This window comes from Rhineura floridana, chromosome 1 (genome assembly GCF_030035675.1).
Source record: "Rhineura floridana isolate rRhiFlo1 chromosome 1, rRhiFlo1.hap2, whole genome shotgun sequence".
In the NCBI taxonomy this organism is placed as follows: Eukaryota; Metazoa; Chordata; class Lepidosauria; order Squamata; family Rhineuridae; genus Rhineura; species Rhineura floridana.
Genome location: NC_084480.1, coordinates 254,985,424 through 255,001,781, shown reverse-complemented (window position 1 = coordinate 255,001,781; position 16,358 = coordinate 254,985,424). Strand labels below are relative to the sequence as shown.

The following is a 16,358-nucleotide window of genomic DNA, read 5'->3' as shown; positions in this document are numbered from 1 at the left end:
CCAAACCCACAGGACTGAGCCAGTCTCACACCCTGACCAGTCCTGTGACCACTAACCCACAAGTATAGGCGATAAACAATACAAGCAATCACAACGTCGCAGTATACAACCCATTTTTCTAGAGAAAAAAGAAAGCACAAGTCAGATAGGGTGGTGCCCTTGCCCCAACCCTGAAGTGACAGCTCCAGTTCCAAAGGGAGAACCCAGTGGGGTCAGCTCACCGCTTGCACACCATTTTCTGTTAGACAGCACTTTGTTGTGGCCATTTGTGAATAATTCCCATGGCACTCTCCCAAAAAGCCAAATGTGCCCCTGGGCCCAAAAAGCCGGTAACTAAAGCAGTGCTAAACTGTACTATTATGTCTGAACCAGGCCAAATCTTCCCCCTGCTAGTGGTGTATTATAATAAGAATTGTGTAGCCTAATTTCTTCAGGGATTGACACTGGGAGATGGCCTTGGGTCAGGGGATTAGATTCATGACATTAGTCTTTGTTCATGACCAGTAGCTTGCTATGACAACTTTTGCAGAGATCGATATAATGTTATTACACCCTACTTGAAAAATGATGTGATATTTCTGGCAACATAAAATGATACTTCCTTGTCTTATGCTGAAAATATTAGTTTTCACATTATTTAATTTTGTATTGTTTTGTTTTATAGGGAAGAGAGTTCTCTGGTGGACCAGTTTGTCTTTGAAGCATTGGTTGTGTACTTGGAAAGTCTGGCCTTGACACATGAAGATGAGAAATCTTTAGGTATATGTTGAAAGCTTATTTTTGTTTTGTTGGATAAATGTTATACAGTAGGGCCCCACTTTTTGGCACCCTGCTTTTTGGCGTTCCGCTAATATGGTGCCAGCAGGGTGATCAGCTGTAGCACAGGGAGCTCCAGCTGCTGCGCTCCAGCTGACAGCAATCAGCTGTACTGTACAGCTGATCGCGCGCTATGTCCCACTTTCTGGTGGGTCTTGCTTTTTGGTGGGGAACGTAACCCACCGTATGAGTGGGGCTCTACTGTACTCGATACTTCAAAACCTTGAAGAATGCAGACTTACCTATATGAAGTTTCCTGTTAAAATATTTATTTTTGGAAACAGTTAAAATAGAAGTCAAATTGCACAAAAGAAACATGCTTAGAAGGGTAAATTTGGAATGTTGTTATGTGCCTTCAAGTCGATTACGACTTATGGCGACCCTATGAATCGGCGACCTCCGATAGCATAAACCACCCTGTTCAGATCTCGTAAGTTCAGGTCTGTGGCTTCCTTTATGGAATCCATCTATCTCTTGTTTGGTCTTCCTCTTTTTCTACTCCCTTCTGTTTTTCAGCATTATGTTTCAGCATTATTGTCTTTTCTAGTGAAACATGCCTTCTCATTATGTGTCCAAAGTACAATAGCCTTAGTTTCATCATTTTAGCTTCTAATTATAATTCTGGTTTAATTTGGAATGATATCTCTTTAAAGTACTTAGAGTAGGTTCCTTATGTTTGGTTTGAAGATATGTTCAACGTTTTACATTAATTTACTTTCATCATTATTATGCCCTTTTTAAAAGTGTACATTTGTGAAATAAAGTGCATTTTTAGCATTGTGGACAAGACCAGAAACAGACCTGATCTTTTAGAAATTTTATTTGGGGACAGTTACTCTATCAACTTTTAATATTTGGAAACAGGTACAACCCAACAATGTTGTGATGCTGTTGATCACCTGAAGCGTATCATTAAGCATAAAGCATCTACCCTGAACAAAGAAAATGATCGGCGGTTACCTCGGTTAGTAATCTTTTTGGAGTTCTGAGGGGCACATTTGTAGTGGGAAACAACCACACAACACTTATAACGTAGATTTGCTTATTTGTGTACTGTTTGGAAAACTCTCTGACCATTTTTGCAGCCCCATGTGTGCTTATTTGGAAATAAGAATCCATAAACTCAGATGATACTTTCCTCTGAGTAAATGTGCATCTAAACAGGCTACGTATTTCAATCAATTTGTTGGTAAACTAGAATTTTGAGTACTAAGTCACCCTTATTTGTTTCTTAACTGCTTGTTAGTAAGAGAGACCTTTGTGTCATTTCTAGAGCAAGGAATATAGAAAACAAAATAGCTTATTTTCCCTGAACAAATCTCTACATTTAGTTTTTGGTAGACAAAAACTCTGTGTGATCAGTGGGTAGGAAAATGCAGTACTTCTATGGGTATCAAAGGCAGGGAAGCATAGCTTCATCTGAAGAGGTGCTGGGGAATGGGCAAAGATATTAATAAAAGGTTACGCTACAATTTATTTTGCACTTGGGAGGAGGACAAAAAGAGAAATGTATTTGCAGCGCTGTGAAGATTAGAGTTCAAGATATGCATACAGTTTGACTATATCATTTGGTTGTCTGTGTGAATTAGTTGTGATTATATTTGCTGGGGCATTTGAAATGCTTCTTTTTCTGTTTAAATTTATACACAGAGTGGTATTTAAGTAACTGACTGCTATTGAGCTAATAACTTTAGTCGCTTTTTTTGTTACTTTTTTGTATAGGGGATTTCCACTGAAATCAGTTTGCTTGGTGGATGTTGTCATGTGGCTTTTAATGCAGTGTGGACGACCCCAAATGGAATGTCGGCATAAAGTTATGGAGCTTTTCTTTGAATTTGTTCCCTTGCTGCCAGGTTTGTATGTTGCATTGTATGTGGGTAGTCTTTTGCTTTTGGTTATGAGACTCGGGATGAATTCTGATGGTGACTCTTTACCTTAATAATAGTCTTTGTAGTCCTTTGGCTCTGTACACAGTCTCTTCTCCCCTTGTGAGAGCAAGCAAACCAACCAGGAAGTCTTCCATTAACTATAGTTTCCCATTTTGTCCAAACTTGGAAACTATGGTTAGCTGTTTTGGAACAAACCAGAATATAAAGCCATGGTTTGAAGCTTGTTCCAAAACTGTGAATTATGGTTTCCTGGCTTGGACAAAGCAATAAACTATAGGTGGTGGGAGACTTCTTGGCTTGTTGGCTTGTTTGCATGAAGGAAGAAGCAAAGGGGCTACATGATGTGCAGTCAAAAGGGTTCTTTATATCTTGGCTTATTAAATTGAGATATGAACCTCTGAGTGCAGTCGTGTTGTGAAACAGGAATTCTTCAGTTGAAATGTTGCCTTTGCCATGAATTCACAATTTTTTTCAGCTTGAGTCCCCCATGTGATTCCACACAGTTTTCATTTATTGGTGAAAACTGAGATCTGAAATAAAGAATGTAGATGCATTTTTGACATAATGGGATTTAAGCAACTCAACTGTTAGGTTTTTTTGCCAGATAAAAATACTGTGAAATTATCTTTCAGTTTTTTTCCCACCATTCTGTGAAGTTCTAGCTTGCCCAGAAAGGTCCACTTCTGGGTATCAAATTCTTGTTTTGCTTGTCTGAGATAATTTTCTCCAGATATAAAGTCAGGAGCGTTGGAGGAGAGATTCCTTAAGCCAGCCTTTCCCAACCAGTGTGCCTCCAGATGTTGGACCACAATTCCCATCTTTCCTGACCATTGGCAATGCTGGCTGAGGCTGATGGGAGTTGTGGTCCAACAACATCTGGAGGCACACTGGTTGGGAAAGGCTGCCTTAAGCCATCCTTTCCATTGGGTTAGGGAGTCACTTAAAACAACAACAACCAACCATCAGTGTATGGGTGTGTTTACATAAAATAGGATGTTTTTTCCTGGACTGACCCTGTGGTACAGGAGAAAACATTTTGGTGGTGCTTTCTCGACTATAGGGACAGAGTTGGATGATTATAGCATATTTATCCAGAAATCTTTCACTACTTAAATTTCTCCATCAGGTAACAGTTCTCCGTCTTTCTGGTTGAGTGATGTTCTTCAAAAACAAGGAATCTCTTTTCTCATAAAAAAATTTGAAGGAGGTGGTTGTGAAGGTGAAAATGTATCTGGAATACTGTCTCATCCAACTCTTTATAATCTGCAAGAGACTTTTAGTTTGCGTGCTGTTGTGCAATGGATGGATATGCTTCTGGCTGCTTTGGACTGTTACAATACTTTTATTGAGCAGGGAATGATCAGGCCAAATGAGATACTAGGTAAGTAAATCACACCAGCAGCTTGCTTGATAATTCGCCTTTCCAAAATCAATTAGAGCAAAGTGCATGACTGGAAATGTCAGAAAAGCTGCTCAGCTGGGTTTTGACACTGGTTTCACAAAAAATAAATGTGTTTTTTAAATTTTCTTTGTTTTAGGATAAAAATGTTCACCAAATGCTGTGTAGCATCTGCTGTTCCTGTTTACTCATTTTCTTGTCCCCAGTTCCAAGCAATCTACAGAGATAGATTTTTCTATCCCATTGGACAAAAGCAGAATTTGTTTCATTCCCTAACAAAATCTATAAATTTAATTTGGCATTGTTTTTAATTTTTTTTAAAATGTAACCACAGTATTTTGGGGAGATGGGCAGTGTTTTGCCTGCATTTTTGTTGTTTTGTTGTGTGTGTGATTTCTTAATTTTTGTGTGTGTATGTGTGGGTGCTTTGCTTGCTTTTTATTGTTTTGTTGGGGATGTGTTCTACTTTTCTTTTTTCCTTTTTGTTGGTTGCTTGTGTGCTTTCTCAGGGTGTGGGGTTGCCTGTCTTTTGTTGGCGTGTTTGGGGTGTATGTGTTGCCTGCTTTTTCATTATTTGTTGAGGGGATGTTTCTGCCTGTTTTCTGGGTGCGGGGTGTTCCCTGTTCGATTTGCTGGTTTTGTGTGTCTTTTGGTGGTATGTATGGGTCTTTCATCTGTTTGAGTATCACTAGCTTTTCTTCTGTGAAATGGGTATTTTGTGGTGTCCCTGGCAAATTTTGAGATTTCCAAATGTGTCCCATGTCCAAAAGGGTTGTGGGACTCTTGCTGTAAGGCATTGTCATCCTTGTGCAGCTTTTTTTCTATCATGCCTACTTCCATCAGGGAATTGCCCACATTCTGCCACATCTTGTTTTCCTGCTCATATGTTCCTTTGCTTTATCTCAGTGTTCCAATTCTTCTTCACATCGCTCTGAAATAGTTCACAACACTTGCCTTACTCTCCTGCAGAAAGTTCAAAATACTCTTCTATAGCAGTCTTTGTCATCTGGAGTTATCTTGCCTTCATAAGTTCTTTGTGTCAGGCATCTGAGCTGTTACTCACTGTAGAGTACCCATTCTCACATTTAAGAGAGATATGAAATAATATTTAAATGATTATTGGTTTTTCCATGTTAAGCAATTATCTGTTAAAGTATGTATCCAAATATAGTATTACTGGTGTGGTAGAAACATTGCTTTAGAAGGGAAATTGAGCGAAGTATAGTTATGGAATGCTGGGGGCCAAAGGTATAGTAGCTAAAGGAATACTATTTATTCCTTTTACATCGTCCTTGTGTCTAACACAGTAAGATTGTATTTTGTATTCTGAGGCATATGTTCTGATGCTAATGATGCTAGCCCAATTCTTTCAAGCTTCAAATACAGGGTCATCGTTCCTGACATCATTGGAGTTCTTCCTTGAAAAAATTGCCTTGAATGATGTGTCTGGTGTAGAACAGTGTTTTAGCACTGGGTCCAAAGGCAACATGTTCAGTCCACAAGAAAGAGAAGAATACAATTACAGCAAATGTACAATTGTAGTTCGAATTATTGTTTTTGTCAGCATGGTTTTAGAGACTCACCAGCAGGATTTCTGGAAGGTAAGTTTGGCTCTGTTGGCCAGGATCCCAACAAACCTGCTGTTAGTATTTGTAATTCTTTTTACTTAACATAATCTATATATCGCTTGATTGTAAAAATCTCTAAGCAGTTTACAAACAAAACCACCTTTCAATAAAACAGTTTTAAAAGTTATTAAAAACATTTTAAAAACAATTAAAATTGCGACAGACTAAAAAGATTAAAATACATAAACATCTTTGTGTCTGGATAGGTTTGCCTATAACAAAAACTTTTTAAGTAGGCACTCAAAACAATACAGCAAAAGCGCCTACCTGATGTCAGTAGGCAGGGAGTTGTGTTGCCACACTAAAAGAACAATTTCTTGCAGGTGCGGAATGAGTATTATGCAGCACCTGTAACAGTGCCACTTCCACAGAGCAAAGTGCTTGAGTTGGCACAAATGAAGTAAAGCAGTCCTGCAAGTACACTGGTCTCAAGCTGTTAAGGACTTTATATATCAATAGTAAGACCATGAACTTGGCCCAGTAACAAATCGACAACCAGTGCAGATCCCTAAGCAGCAGAGGTATATGCTGACAGGGTCTCACTCTTGTCAGCAATCTGACTGCAGCATTCTGCACTAACAGCAGTTTCCAGGTTAAGTTGTACTCAGGGGATGTGTTTTTTGAACAGGCTCTGCTTCCCATTCTTCCTGACAAATTATTTATTAAGCTGAGGCGAGGCTAAAAAACTGATATGGGAAGTTCAAAGAAGAAGAAAGACCACTAATTATTTCTGTAAGCCCTTTGCATGAACCTACAAAGCTCTTTGGATCCCAGATTGTCTTTATGCATCATAAAATGAGCCCTCTGACACTGTACTGGTGAATGAGCTGCAGGTTCTGTTTCATGGGATTAATTACCAGCTAAGTTGATTACATTTTGCTGTCCATTAAGAGAACAGTTTCTTGAAACTAAGTCCTATTGGACTTGGTGTACTGTTTTGGACAAACTGAAATTATTATCTAATTTAAAAAAAAAAATAACTAATATTTCTCCACTAGATTGCTTAAACAAATTTTGCAGATATCAGTCACCAGCCTACAGTTTACATACATAGTTAACATTGAAGTTTAATAGTTTAAAACCTAAAATCATATCAAAAGAAAGGTATGACAAAGACTACTTTGCTTTCAATGAGAGGCATACAGATAAAATCTTTAGTTATAAAATCTTTAAATGAATGAAAATTGTTGGATTTCAAAATTAAAACTTCTCATCTCATTTTCATCTTATAATTCTTAGCTGCTTGAGAAACAGTTGCTTAATGAGAATCTGATCGAAGTTGTTGTGAGAACCGTCTGTGTCCCCAAAAGCATAGGTTTTAATATTGCTGATGTACAAGTTATGGAAAAGCTTCCGGATGTTTGTGTCAGGCTTCTAAAAGCTTTGATAAGATCTTCTTACAGAGAATCTTTAGAGATCAGCATAAAGAAAAGAATAACAGCAAAAAGGTAGGATTCTTCTCAATATAAGCTTCTAATAGGTGCATAAAACAATGCAAATGATTTAATGCTCTAGCCACATGATCAGTATTTATTCTCCTTTGTTTTGTCAGCATTGAGGAGCTGTGCAATGTTGAGCTATACAATCCAGATGCCAAGTTGGATCATGTTAGGCTTGGTTCCATTCTGTCTGCATGCAAACAGCTTCACAAGGCAGGCCTTCTTCACAGCGCCTTGCAGTCTCAGGTAAAAATATAGCTTGTCAGATGTATTGGCTTCAATGCTTTGTAGAGTGAAAAATTATTTATTAGTAGTAGTAAGGTGTGAGTTTACTAGTAAGGTGTGAGTTTACTAGAGTAGTTTTGCAGTAACTAAAACACTGCCATCATATTAGCGTAACAAAATTTCAGTGTAAGGTGCTGTAAGTTATGTGGTTACCAATTTCCCCATGCATGCAAGATGATCTCAGGTGGGGCTTGAGCTCCACCTTGTGCCTCTTTGATATTTGCGAGCTCTTCTAGCTCCTCCTTACATAGAGAGAGGTCAGTTCTTTATTCTGCCTTCACCAGCGTGGTTGTTTCAGCGCTGTCTGCTCTTCCCTCGGACTCACACCTGTATCTCTGAGTGTTCTTTAACTCCTTTGTATTACTTGCTGTGAGTTCTTGTCCTTGTTTCTCATTTCTTGTTTTTTTTTAAAAAAAAACCACAACGCCTTTTCCTAGATCGCCCTATTGTCTTTCCCTTCACCCATTATTTAGGTCTTAGCTTCTTCTGCTTATACGGCCTTGACCCTGGATTGCCTTCCTGCCCCCCTCCCTGCGGCCCGCTTAACTCCGCACCACCTGGATCACTTTCCTACCCTTTCCTTCATCTATTTACTTCAGCAGTTCAGTGTTTCCCCAGTTTCCTGCCACTGCATCACCCTTCTGGCTTACCTCAACGTTCGTTTTTCATCAGCTTCAGCTTTCCTGGTTTTCACCTCCCATCACTTACCTCCTCATTCCCACCTTTCTGCCTAAAAAACAAAAACAACCACCCAGCTTTATTCTGGAGACAAGAAAGTTCCCTGAAGTCCGCATAAGACCCGCTTGGCCAGTTAAGTGCACTCTCGCTCTAAGGCCATGGGGAAAAGCCCACTGACTCAACAGAAAACTGGAAGCCTCTGCAGCAGCCACTGCCATCCCCTGCTTCTGAGGCTCAAAGCTTCATACAGCTAGAGGCTGCAGCCACTCCCCCCCCCCCGAACAGGGGGTGATTTGAAATCAAATGAAAAATGGACAGGGAGTGCTAGAACCCTGGCAATGCCCACTTTGGCACCCTTTACCTGTTGGCCAGTAGAGCAATCTATGTGACTCACAGACAGAGGTTTTTCGGAGGAGAATGAAACCTGCAATAAATGGGTTAAACAGAGCAAGAGGGGTTGCCAGGTTCCTCAAGGCCAGCAGGTGGTTGGCAAGGGCAACCGCTCTGATAAGAGCAGCTCTCGCAGAAGCTCTAGTGTGGGGGAATGTTGTATGGAGAGAGGACTGCGTTTGAAACTTATTAACAGTAAAAGACTCTTACAAAGAACTTTGCTTGGCCTGAATTATTTCTGGTTCTGCACAGCTCCAGAGTCGCTTCTCTGGACTGTACCAACACGCACGCGCCAACAGGGGTTATGGGCCCAGAATACAGTCCAAAGTAAGAGGTTCTGGTGCTGTTTGGATCCGTTGTTGCAGAGGAAAGAAGCAGCAAGAGAGAGGCAAGTAAAGAGTGGACAACATGGCTATAAACCTGTCATCCGGGATTCCGATGGAGAGATTGAATGCAGTTAATTACTTCAGTTGGAAGTGGAGAATGAAAGCAGTTCTGGTCAAAGAAGACTTGTATGACGTGATAGAAAACCCCCCTCCAGCCGCTCCATCAGCAGCGTGGACGAAGAAAGACGAGAAAGCGAAAGCATTTATTACTCTAGGGCTGTCTGATTCTCAACTGCTACACGTAAAGAATGAGCCGACAGCACATGCAATGTGGGAAAAGCTAAAGGCTGCCCATGTGCAGCAAACAGCCGGCTGTGTTTAGCGCGGAAACTTTATCAGATGCGTTTTACAGATGAAGTGACTATGAGTGAGCATCTTGCTGAATTTTGTAGATTATTTGGAGATCTTCAAGATCGAGGAGTGAATCACAGTGACATTCAGATGGTTTATATACTGTTATCTTCATTTGATCAAAAATGGGACACTTTGGTTACTAGTATGGAGACGTTGCCAGACGGAACTTTAACTCTGGACTTTGTAGAGCAAAAGCTGCAACAGGAATGGAACAGAAGACAGGAGAGTAAAAGGACTGAGTTCAAAGAGGCTGAAGCTGCTCAACAAAAGTATCAAAGAAACAGGCAAGAAAATAAAACATGTTATTTTTGTGGGTCCTGGGGACATATACAAAAACAGTGTTTGAGTAAGAAAAGAAGAAACAGGGACTATGGACGGCAGAAATCCAGTGTGAACTTTATTACTGAGGAGGACAATAAAACACTTAACTCTAAATGGCTTCTAGATAGCGGGGCGTCAAACTGCCTAATCACTGACGCAAGTTTATTTTACACTTCAAAGCCTGTTCAAGAGAAGATTTATCTAGCTGACGGATCGTCACGGGACGCGATTGCGAAGGGGACGATCAGGTTGAGTAATCCAAGAACAATATTAACAAATGTACTTTTGGTTCCTGATTTAAAATGTAACATTCTTTCAATAAGAAAACTAACTCAGATAGGTTGTAAAGTATATTTTGAAGGAAATAGATGCATTGTGCAGAAAGGTGATGAAATATGTATGAAGGGGAAGTTGCAAGACTCAATGTTTATGGTACAGGGTGAGCATGATGAACCAAAATGTGCCTGCATCGGAGTAAATAAAAACATACACGAAAATTGCATACATGAGTGGCACAGAAGATTAGGGCACGCAAATTTTGAGAAAATTAAGAACACCCCAAAGCATTGTAAAGATTTAAAACTAACACATTGTGAGCATGTGGATGAATGCGATGCATGCTATAAAGCAAAAATGACAGTGGCCCCAATTAGTAGGAGCGTAGAAAGCACTACTACTGAACCTTATCAACTTATTCATGTGGATTTGGCAGGACCTCTCCAGTGTTCGAAAGAAGGGGCAAGATTCTACTTAGTGATTGTAGATGATTTTTCCAGATTTACGCATGTGTATTTGTTGAAAAAGAAAAGTGAAGCTGAAGATAAATTACGGGCGTTTATACAGAGAACAGAGACACAATATGGGGTTGTTATTAAAAACATAAAATCAGATCAAGGAGGTGAATTTACAAGTAATTCATTGAAACAATATCTAGAAAAGAAGGGAATAATCCAAAATCTCACTGCTCCTTTCTCACCATCATCCAATGGAACTGCAGAGAGGAGGAACAGGTCTCTGCAGGATTCAATGAGAGCCGTGCTGGCAGATGCAGAAATGAATAATACCTATTGGGGTGAATGTATTTTATATACAGCTTACATACAAAACCGCCTTGTACACAGAATGATTGGAATGTCTCCCTACGAAAAGCTGACAGGGAGAAAACCCAGGCTGACACACACAGAGCGTTTCGGAGCAAAATGCTGGGTGCATGTTTCTAAGCAGAAAAGACATGGAAAATTGGCCCCAAGAGCTCAGGCAGGTCGTGTTTTGGGTTTTCAGAATTCGTATTATAGAATCTGGGTATCTGCAAAGCAACAGGTAGTACTTAGCAGAAGCATAAAGGTAGTAGACCAACCGTGGAAAAGTAGTCAAACAGTAGTGCTTGATGATGAAAGCAAACAAGATGCAATAGCTATTCCTTTTGGTCCTCAAATACCCTTAAGAGCTGCGTTAACTGATTTAATTAAGGGTGGCAAACGTAATATCAAAAGACTGAGAAGTGAGGACATAGTAAAGCAAGATACAGAAGTACCAGGAACAGGTGCAGGAACAAGTGCAGGATCAGGGGCAGGAACAATTAAAGATGAGAGTGATGAAGCAATGGAAATTGACTATGTCAGACGTTCTGAAAGATCAACGAAAGGAAAACCACCACATAGATTCACATTTAATGTAACACAACACAAGGAAGATGAGACAGATGAATATCCTTTAGAGTGGGAAAAAGAAGGGCCAATAGACAAAGAAACCATGGATCTAATGTGGAAATACTGTATTGAAGAATGAAATATAAATGAGTGTTATCAAATAAAAGTCAACAAAAATGCTGTATAACTTGTATGAATAAAGAAACAAAACTGAACTGGAAATAGAGACTGTAATGAGTAATGAGAAACAAAATGTTGTGTATATATATATGTGTTGAAATTGTAATGTATAACTGAAAATAAGATAAATGTAGTTTTGTGATCTGTGAGTCCCAGGTGGGGGCTGTTGGCCAGTAGAGCAATCTATGTGACTCACAGACAGAGGTTTTTTGGAGGAGAATGAAACCTGCAATAAACGGGTTAAACAGAGCAAGAGGGGTTGCCAGGTTCCTCAAGGCCAGCAGGTGGTTGGCAAGGGCAACCGCTCTGATAAGAGCAGCTCTTGCAGAAGCTCTAGTGTGGGGGAATGTTGTATGGAGAGAGGACTGCGTTTGAAACTTATTAACAGTAAAAGACTCTTACAAAGAACTTTGCTTGGCCTGAATTATTTCTGGTTCTCCACAGCTCCAGAGTCGCTTCTCTGGACTGTACCAACACGCACGCGCCAACATTACCACCCAGAGTCTGCATGCAAGAGCACAGGCAAGCATTGGGGCTATGTTATATACCTTAGCTGAACATGGAAACCTTAGTAGCAATACCCAGCAGCCGCCATGTAGCCCAGACAGGTAGTCTGATGATGTCCTTTGGCTACCCTGAATTCAATTTTCTCTACCCAGTCATTGCCAGAGGAATTTCAGGGTTTTTGGGACCCCAGCAGCGGTTCTCCAATAAGTTTAATGCCACTAACCAATCACGAGGAGGCAAACACCAGTTCTGACACTACACTCCCTCCAGTTTAGGATGGAAACACTCCAGTCCATCAAGGAGGTCTTGTGGAAAGGGGACTTCCTGTCATCAATAGATCTCAAGGAAGCTTCCTTCCATGTTCCCACACAGATGATTCCTATGGCTTGCAGTGGATGGCTGACATTTTCAGTACAAGGCATTGCCCTTTGGCTTGTTGTCAGCCCCCAGGGTGTTCACAAAAATCGTGGTCACCTTGGTGGCTCATGTCAGACTCCAAGGGATTCATGTCTATCCCTATCTCAATCATCTATTGATTTGGTCTCCATCCCCACATGAAGGCTTGGGAGGACATCCATGTTAGTGTGCCTCAAAGATCATGGATTCCTAATCATCTAGGACAAAAGTAACCTCCCCCCCCTCGTCAAATTCAGTACCTAGGAATGCTGTTAGATATGGAACAAGGAATTATCTCCTTGTCCCTGGAGCAAATTCTCAAAATTCACATGGCAGTGTGTTCACTTCTACTATATCTTTCAGCAGTTCATATGTCACTGGAAACATTCTTAGTACTCATTGTCTCGACTTTCCAAATAATTCTGTGGGCACGACATCACTCCCACCCCTGTAGCGGGTACCGATGCCCTTTAAGCACGACATTGCTGTAAGACTGTTGTGACACAGATTGGAGGGGAGACATCGGCGAAGGCGACACCGACATTGAGAACTGGGGCAACGAACTGGGGATAGGGATTAGCAGCGAGGAGAGCTCACAGTGTACCCCATCTCCTGCCACTAACGGTTCAACTCCCCCGACCCCCCTGCTGAAGTGCAACCTGACTGCTGTGTTAGAGACTGCATCATTAGATACGCCTCCCTCATCAGCACCAGAGGTGCCACCTTGTCAACCTGACATTCCCCAGCCAAGTGCCCCACAGCTTACCACATGCGAGCAGACAGTCAGCTCCCACCAGTCGGAGGGGGAAGCTGAGATCCAACCACCTTCGCCTCGCTCTCAGAGGCATCAGCAGCAGGAAATTCAACCGGTGGGGTTGAGGAGGAGCCTTTGTTTATACGTGAAAGCCAAGCCTACTTAAAGTTGACTCAGGAGGGGCCAGTTGCTGAGTCAGTGTCTGCAAGCTGCAAAGTAATGCTTAGTCAGAGCAGGCAGGGCAAAAGTTCTTAGAAAGTGTAGTTAGGTTAATAAGGCTCACTGCTTTTGATGTAACTAACTTTAATAAAGAGAAAAAATCACAGCTGCGACTGAGACTGGGTCCTTCAACTTCGGGCAGGACAAGAACATTATGTACAGCTGTCCATTCCCCCTACAGTCTGCAATTCCCTATTTTGGTGGCTACAGGAAGGCAACATGCACAAAGAGGTGCCCCTACAGGATCCTCCCCAAACACTGCTAACTATGGATGCTAGCCTAACAGATTGGGGGCCATTTGTGACGGTACCATAGTCCAAAAGGTGTGGTCTCCAGAAGAGACCCTCCTTCCCATCAACCTCCTGGCACTTAGGTTCTTTGCCTTCTCCAGACGCCTTCAAGCAGCCCTGGTAAGGACCAACAATGTGACTGCCATGGTCTATGTGAATCATCAAGGGGGTACACAGTTGAGGTGCCTACAGCTGGAGTCTTCCAAGCTTCTTGACTGGGCTGAAACGCACATGGTCTCACGGCGGAGCGTCTCAAAGGGGAGCACAGCATTCAGGCAGACTGGCTAAGTCATGCATACGTACAACAAGAGGAATGGAAACTCCACCCTCAGATATTCCAGACTATCATACTCTGCTTCAGAAGGGCCTGCATAGTTTGGTTTGCTTCACAGCAGAACAACCAGGTCAAGAGGTTTTTCTTTAGGTACGCGGATCCGTCAGCAGAAGCAGTAGACGCTCTTGTATTGTATTGATCCAAAAGTCTCCTGTATGCCTTGCCAATGATCCCCCTGATGTCCAGAGCACAGTAGGGCCCCACTCATATGGCGGGTTACATTCCAGACCCCTGCCTAAAAGCAAAACCCCAAAAGCGGAACTCCATCAATAAAATGGTGCCCGACATCCGAAAAATACCGTAAAAGCGGAACAAGCGCTGTATGAGCGGGGCCTTACTCTAATTGAAAACCGCCGTATTAGCAGAATGCCGAAAAGTGGGCCGCCAAAAAGTGGGGCCCTACTGTACTCCGAAAGATCAGGGACAAGAGGGCAACAGTCCTACTGTTACGTCTGTTTTGGCCTTGAAGGTTCTGGTTTTTGGAAATTCTAGACCTGCAAGTAGATCACCCATAGAGATTGCCCCACAGAAGGGACCTTCTCTCCCAGGGCCATCCAGATCCAACGTGGCTGGACCTTCACATGTGGCTATTGAGAGGAAGAGACTGCTAAAGGCAGGCCTGTCGCCTGAAGTTATCAATACCATGATGGCATCTTATTGTTCATCCACCCTTCGAAAATACAAAAGCACACGGAAGGTGTTTTCCTCATGGTGCTCTAAGAAATGGATAGCAACACTGAAGGCTGAGGTCAAGGAAGTCTTGTCATTTCTCTAGGATGGCATTCCTTTGGGTCTCAGACTCAACACACTTTGGCATCAGCCCTATCCTCCATTCTCTCTAAACGTCAGGACAAGCTATTGGGGATGCATTTCCTGAGGGGAGCCATACTGTCTTCACCACCTATTCTGTACAGGTTCCCTACCTGGAATTTGCAGCCCTCATTTGAACCTCTGAACTCTGTTTCGCTCTGCTTCCTATCCTAGAGTGGCCATTGGCTAGATAGGCGGCCTATAAATTAAAGTTTATTATTATTATTATTATTCGAGGTGTTGTTACTAGTGGCTGTCACCTCGGTGTGGAGAGTATCTGAACTGAATGTACTGTCTGTGGACAAATCCTTTTGCACTTTCCACAAGGACAGAGTGGTCCTCTGGACGGTTCCCTCTTTCCAACCTAAAATCCTGTCTTTGTTCCACTGCCAACAGAAGCTTATCCTACCTTCATCCTCTCCTTCTCTGGTTCACTCTACTGAGAAGGCATGGCACTCCCTTGATGTAAGAAGGGATCTCAAGGTATATATTGCTAGGACCAAGTCCATACATCACATGGATGCCCTGATTCCTTTGTTCCACACTTCTTCTCTAGGGAAGAAGGTGTCTACTGCCACTTTGTTGAGATGGATCAAGGCATGTATAGACTTGGCTTACTGTTCTCTGAATCTGACACCTCTGTTGAAAATTCTGGTGCAGTTTACCAGATCAACAGTCACCTCAGTGGCCTTTTTGCTTCACGTATCCCTACTGACTTGTGCAGGGCTTCCACGTGGGCATCTCCAAATACATTTATCAAACATAAGATCAACACCTATGCCTCTGCTGAGGCAGCCTTTGAGAGACGGATGCTACAGCATGTCATACCAGACTGCCAAGTACTTTATCCCTACACAGGGTTAGCTGTGGTATGTCCCATCTGAGATCATCTTATATGTACAGGATAAGGGACCTTTGGTCTTACAGTGAAACAGTCTTCTACGTGCATGTAAAGATGATCTCAGGACCTCTCCCTAAATTGTTTTGGTCTAACTGTCTCATTTTTGTGTTGGTCTAACTTTCTCATTGTTGTATATTATCTTTATGATCAGAGAGTGCCGTGTTTGTTGTTTGTCTTTTTGCTATTACTATGTTCTTGTCTTGTCTTGCCATAAAGGACCTGACCTCTATGTAAGGAGAAGCTAGAAAACCTCACAAAAATCAAACAGTGTCTTATTCTGCCTTTAGCCACAAGTTGGAGCTTAAGTCCCACCTGAGATCATCCTTACATGCACATTAGAAGACTGTTTTATGGTAAAACCAAAGGTCGCTTCTTAGTAACCAAGCTTCTTGACTGGAAAATAAATGAGGGAGTGTATTTCCTCTGCAAAAAAATTAAGTGCAAGAAATATTTCTCCTGATCTGCCATCTTAACAAGATTGCTGTTGCATGTTTGAATTTATGCACTGTTGCATTAATCTAATACTAATTTTGTTCAAGCTGAAGCCCCTATAGGGACAACTAATCAAGTAAGGCATTGCTGTTCTGATGGCATTTAAACTGTGGAGTTCTAATTGTTGGTGGGGGTGGGTGGGAGAAAGGTACAACCTTTCCTTTAATCTTGATTATGGTTTAATTCAAGAAGAATCTCTTAAGGTGTTTTGCAACTAGCAAGAGAAGAAAAGGGCATCTTG

General features: G+C 41.7%; 1 protein-coding gene across 2 annotated transcripts in view; it reads left to right on the top strand.

Annotated features, from left to right (window-relative positions):
* PRKDC (protein kinase, DNA-activated, catalytic subunit) overlaps positions 1–16,358 on the top strand; it is a 213,971-nt gene that overhangs the window by 48,451 nt on the left and 149,162 nt on the right. For both annotated transcript variants that reach the window (XM_061598396.1, XM_061598388.1), the window contains exons 28-34: positions 665–759; positions 1,681–1,780; positions 2,539–2,669; positions 3,832–4,086; positions 5,479–5,705; positions 6,972–7,180; positions 7,285–7,417. In XM_061598396.1, the coding sequence (XP_061454380.1) occupies positions 665–759; positions 1,681–1,780; positions 2,539–2,669; positions 3,832–4,086; positions 5,479–5,705; positions 6,972–7,180; positions 7,285–7,417 (1,150 nt within the window). The remainder of the gene's footprint in view (positions 1–664; positions 760–1,680; positions 1,781–2,538; positions 2,670–3,831; positions 4,087–5,478; positions 5,706–6,971; positions 7,181–7,284; positions 7,418–16,358) is intronic.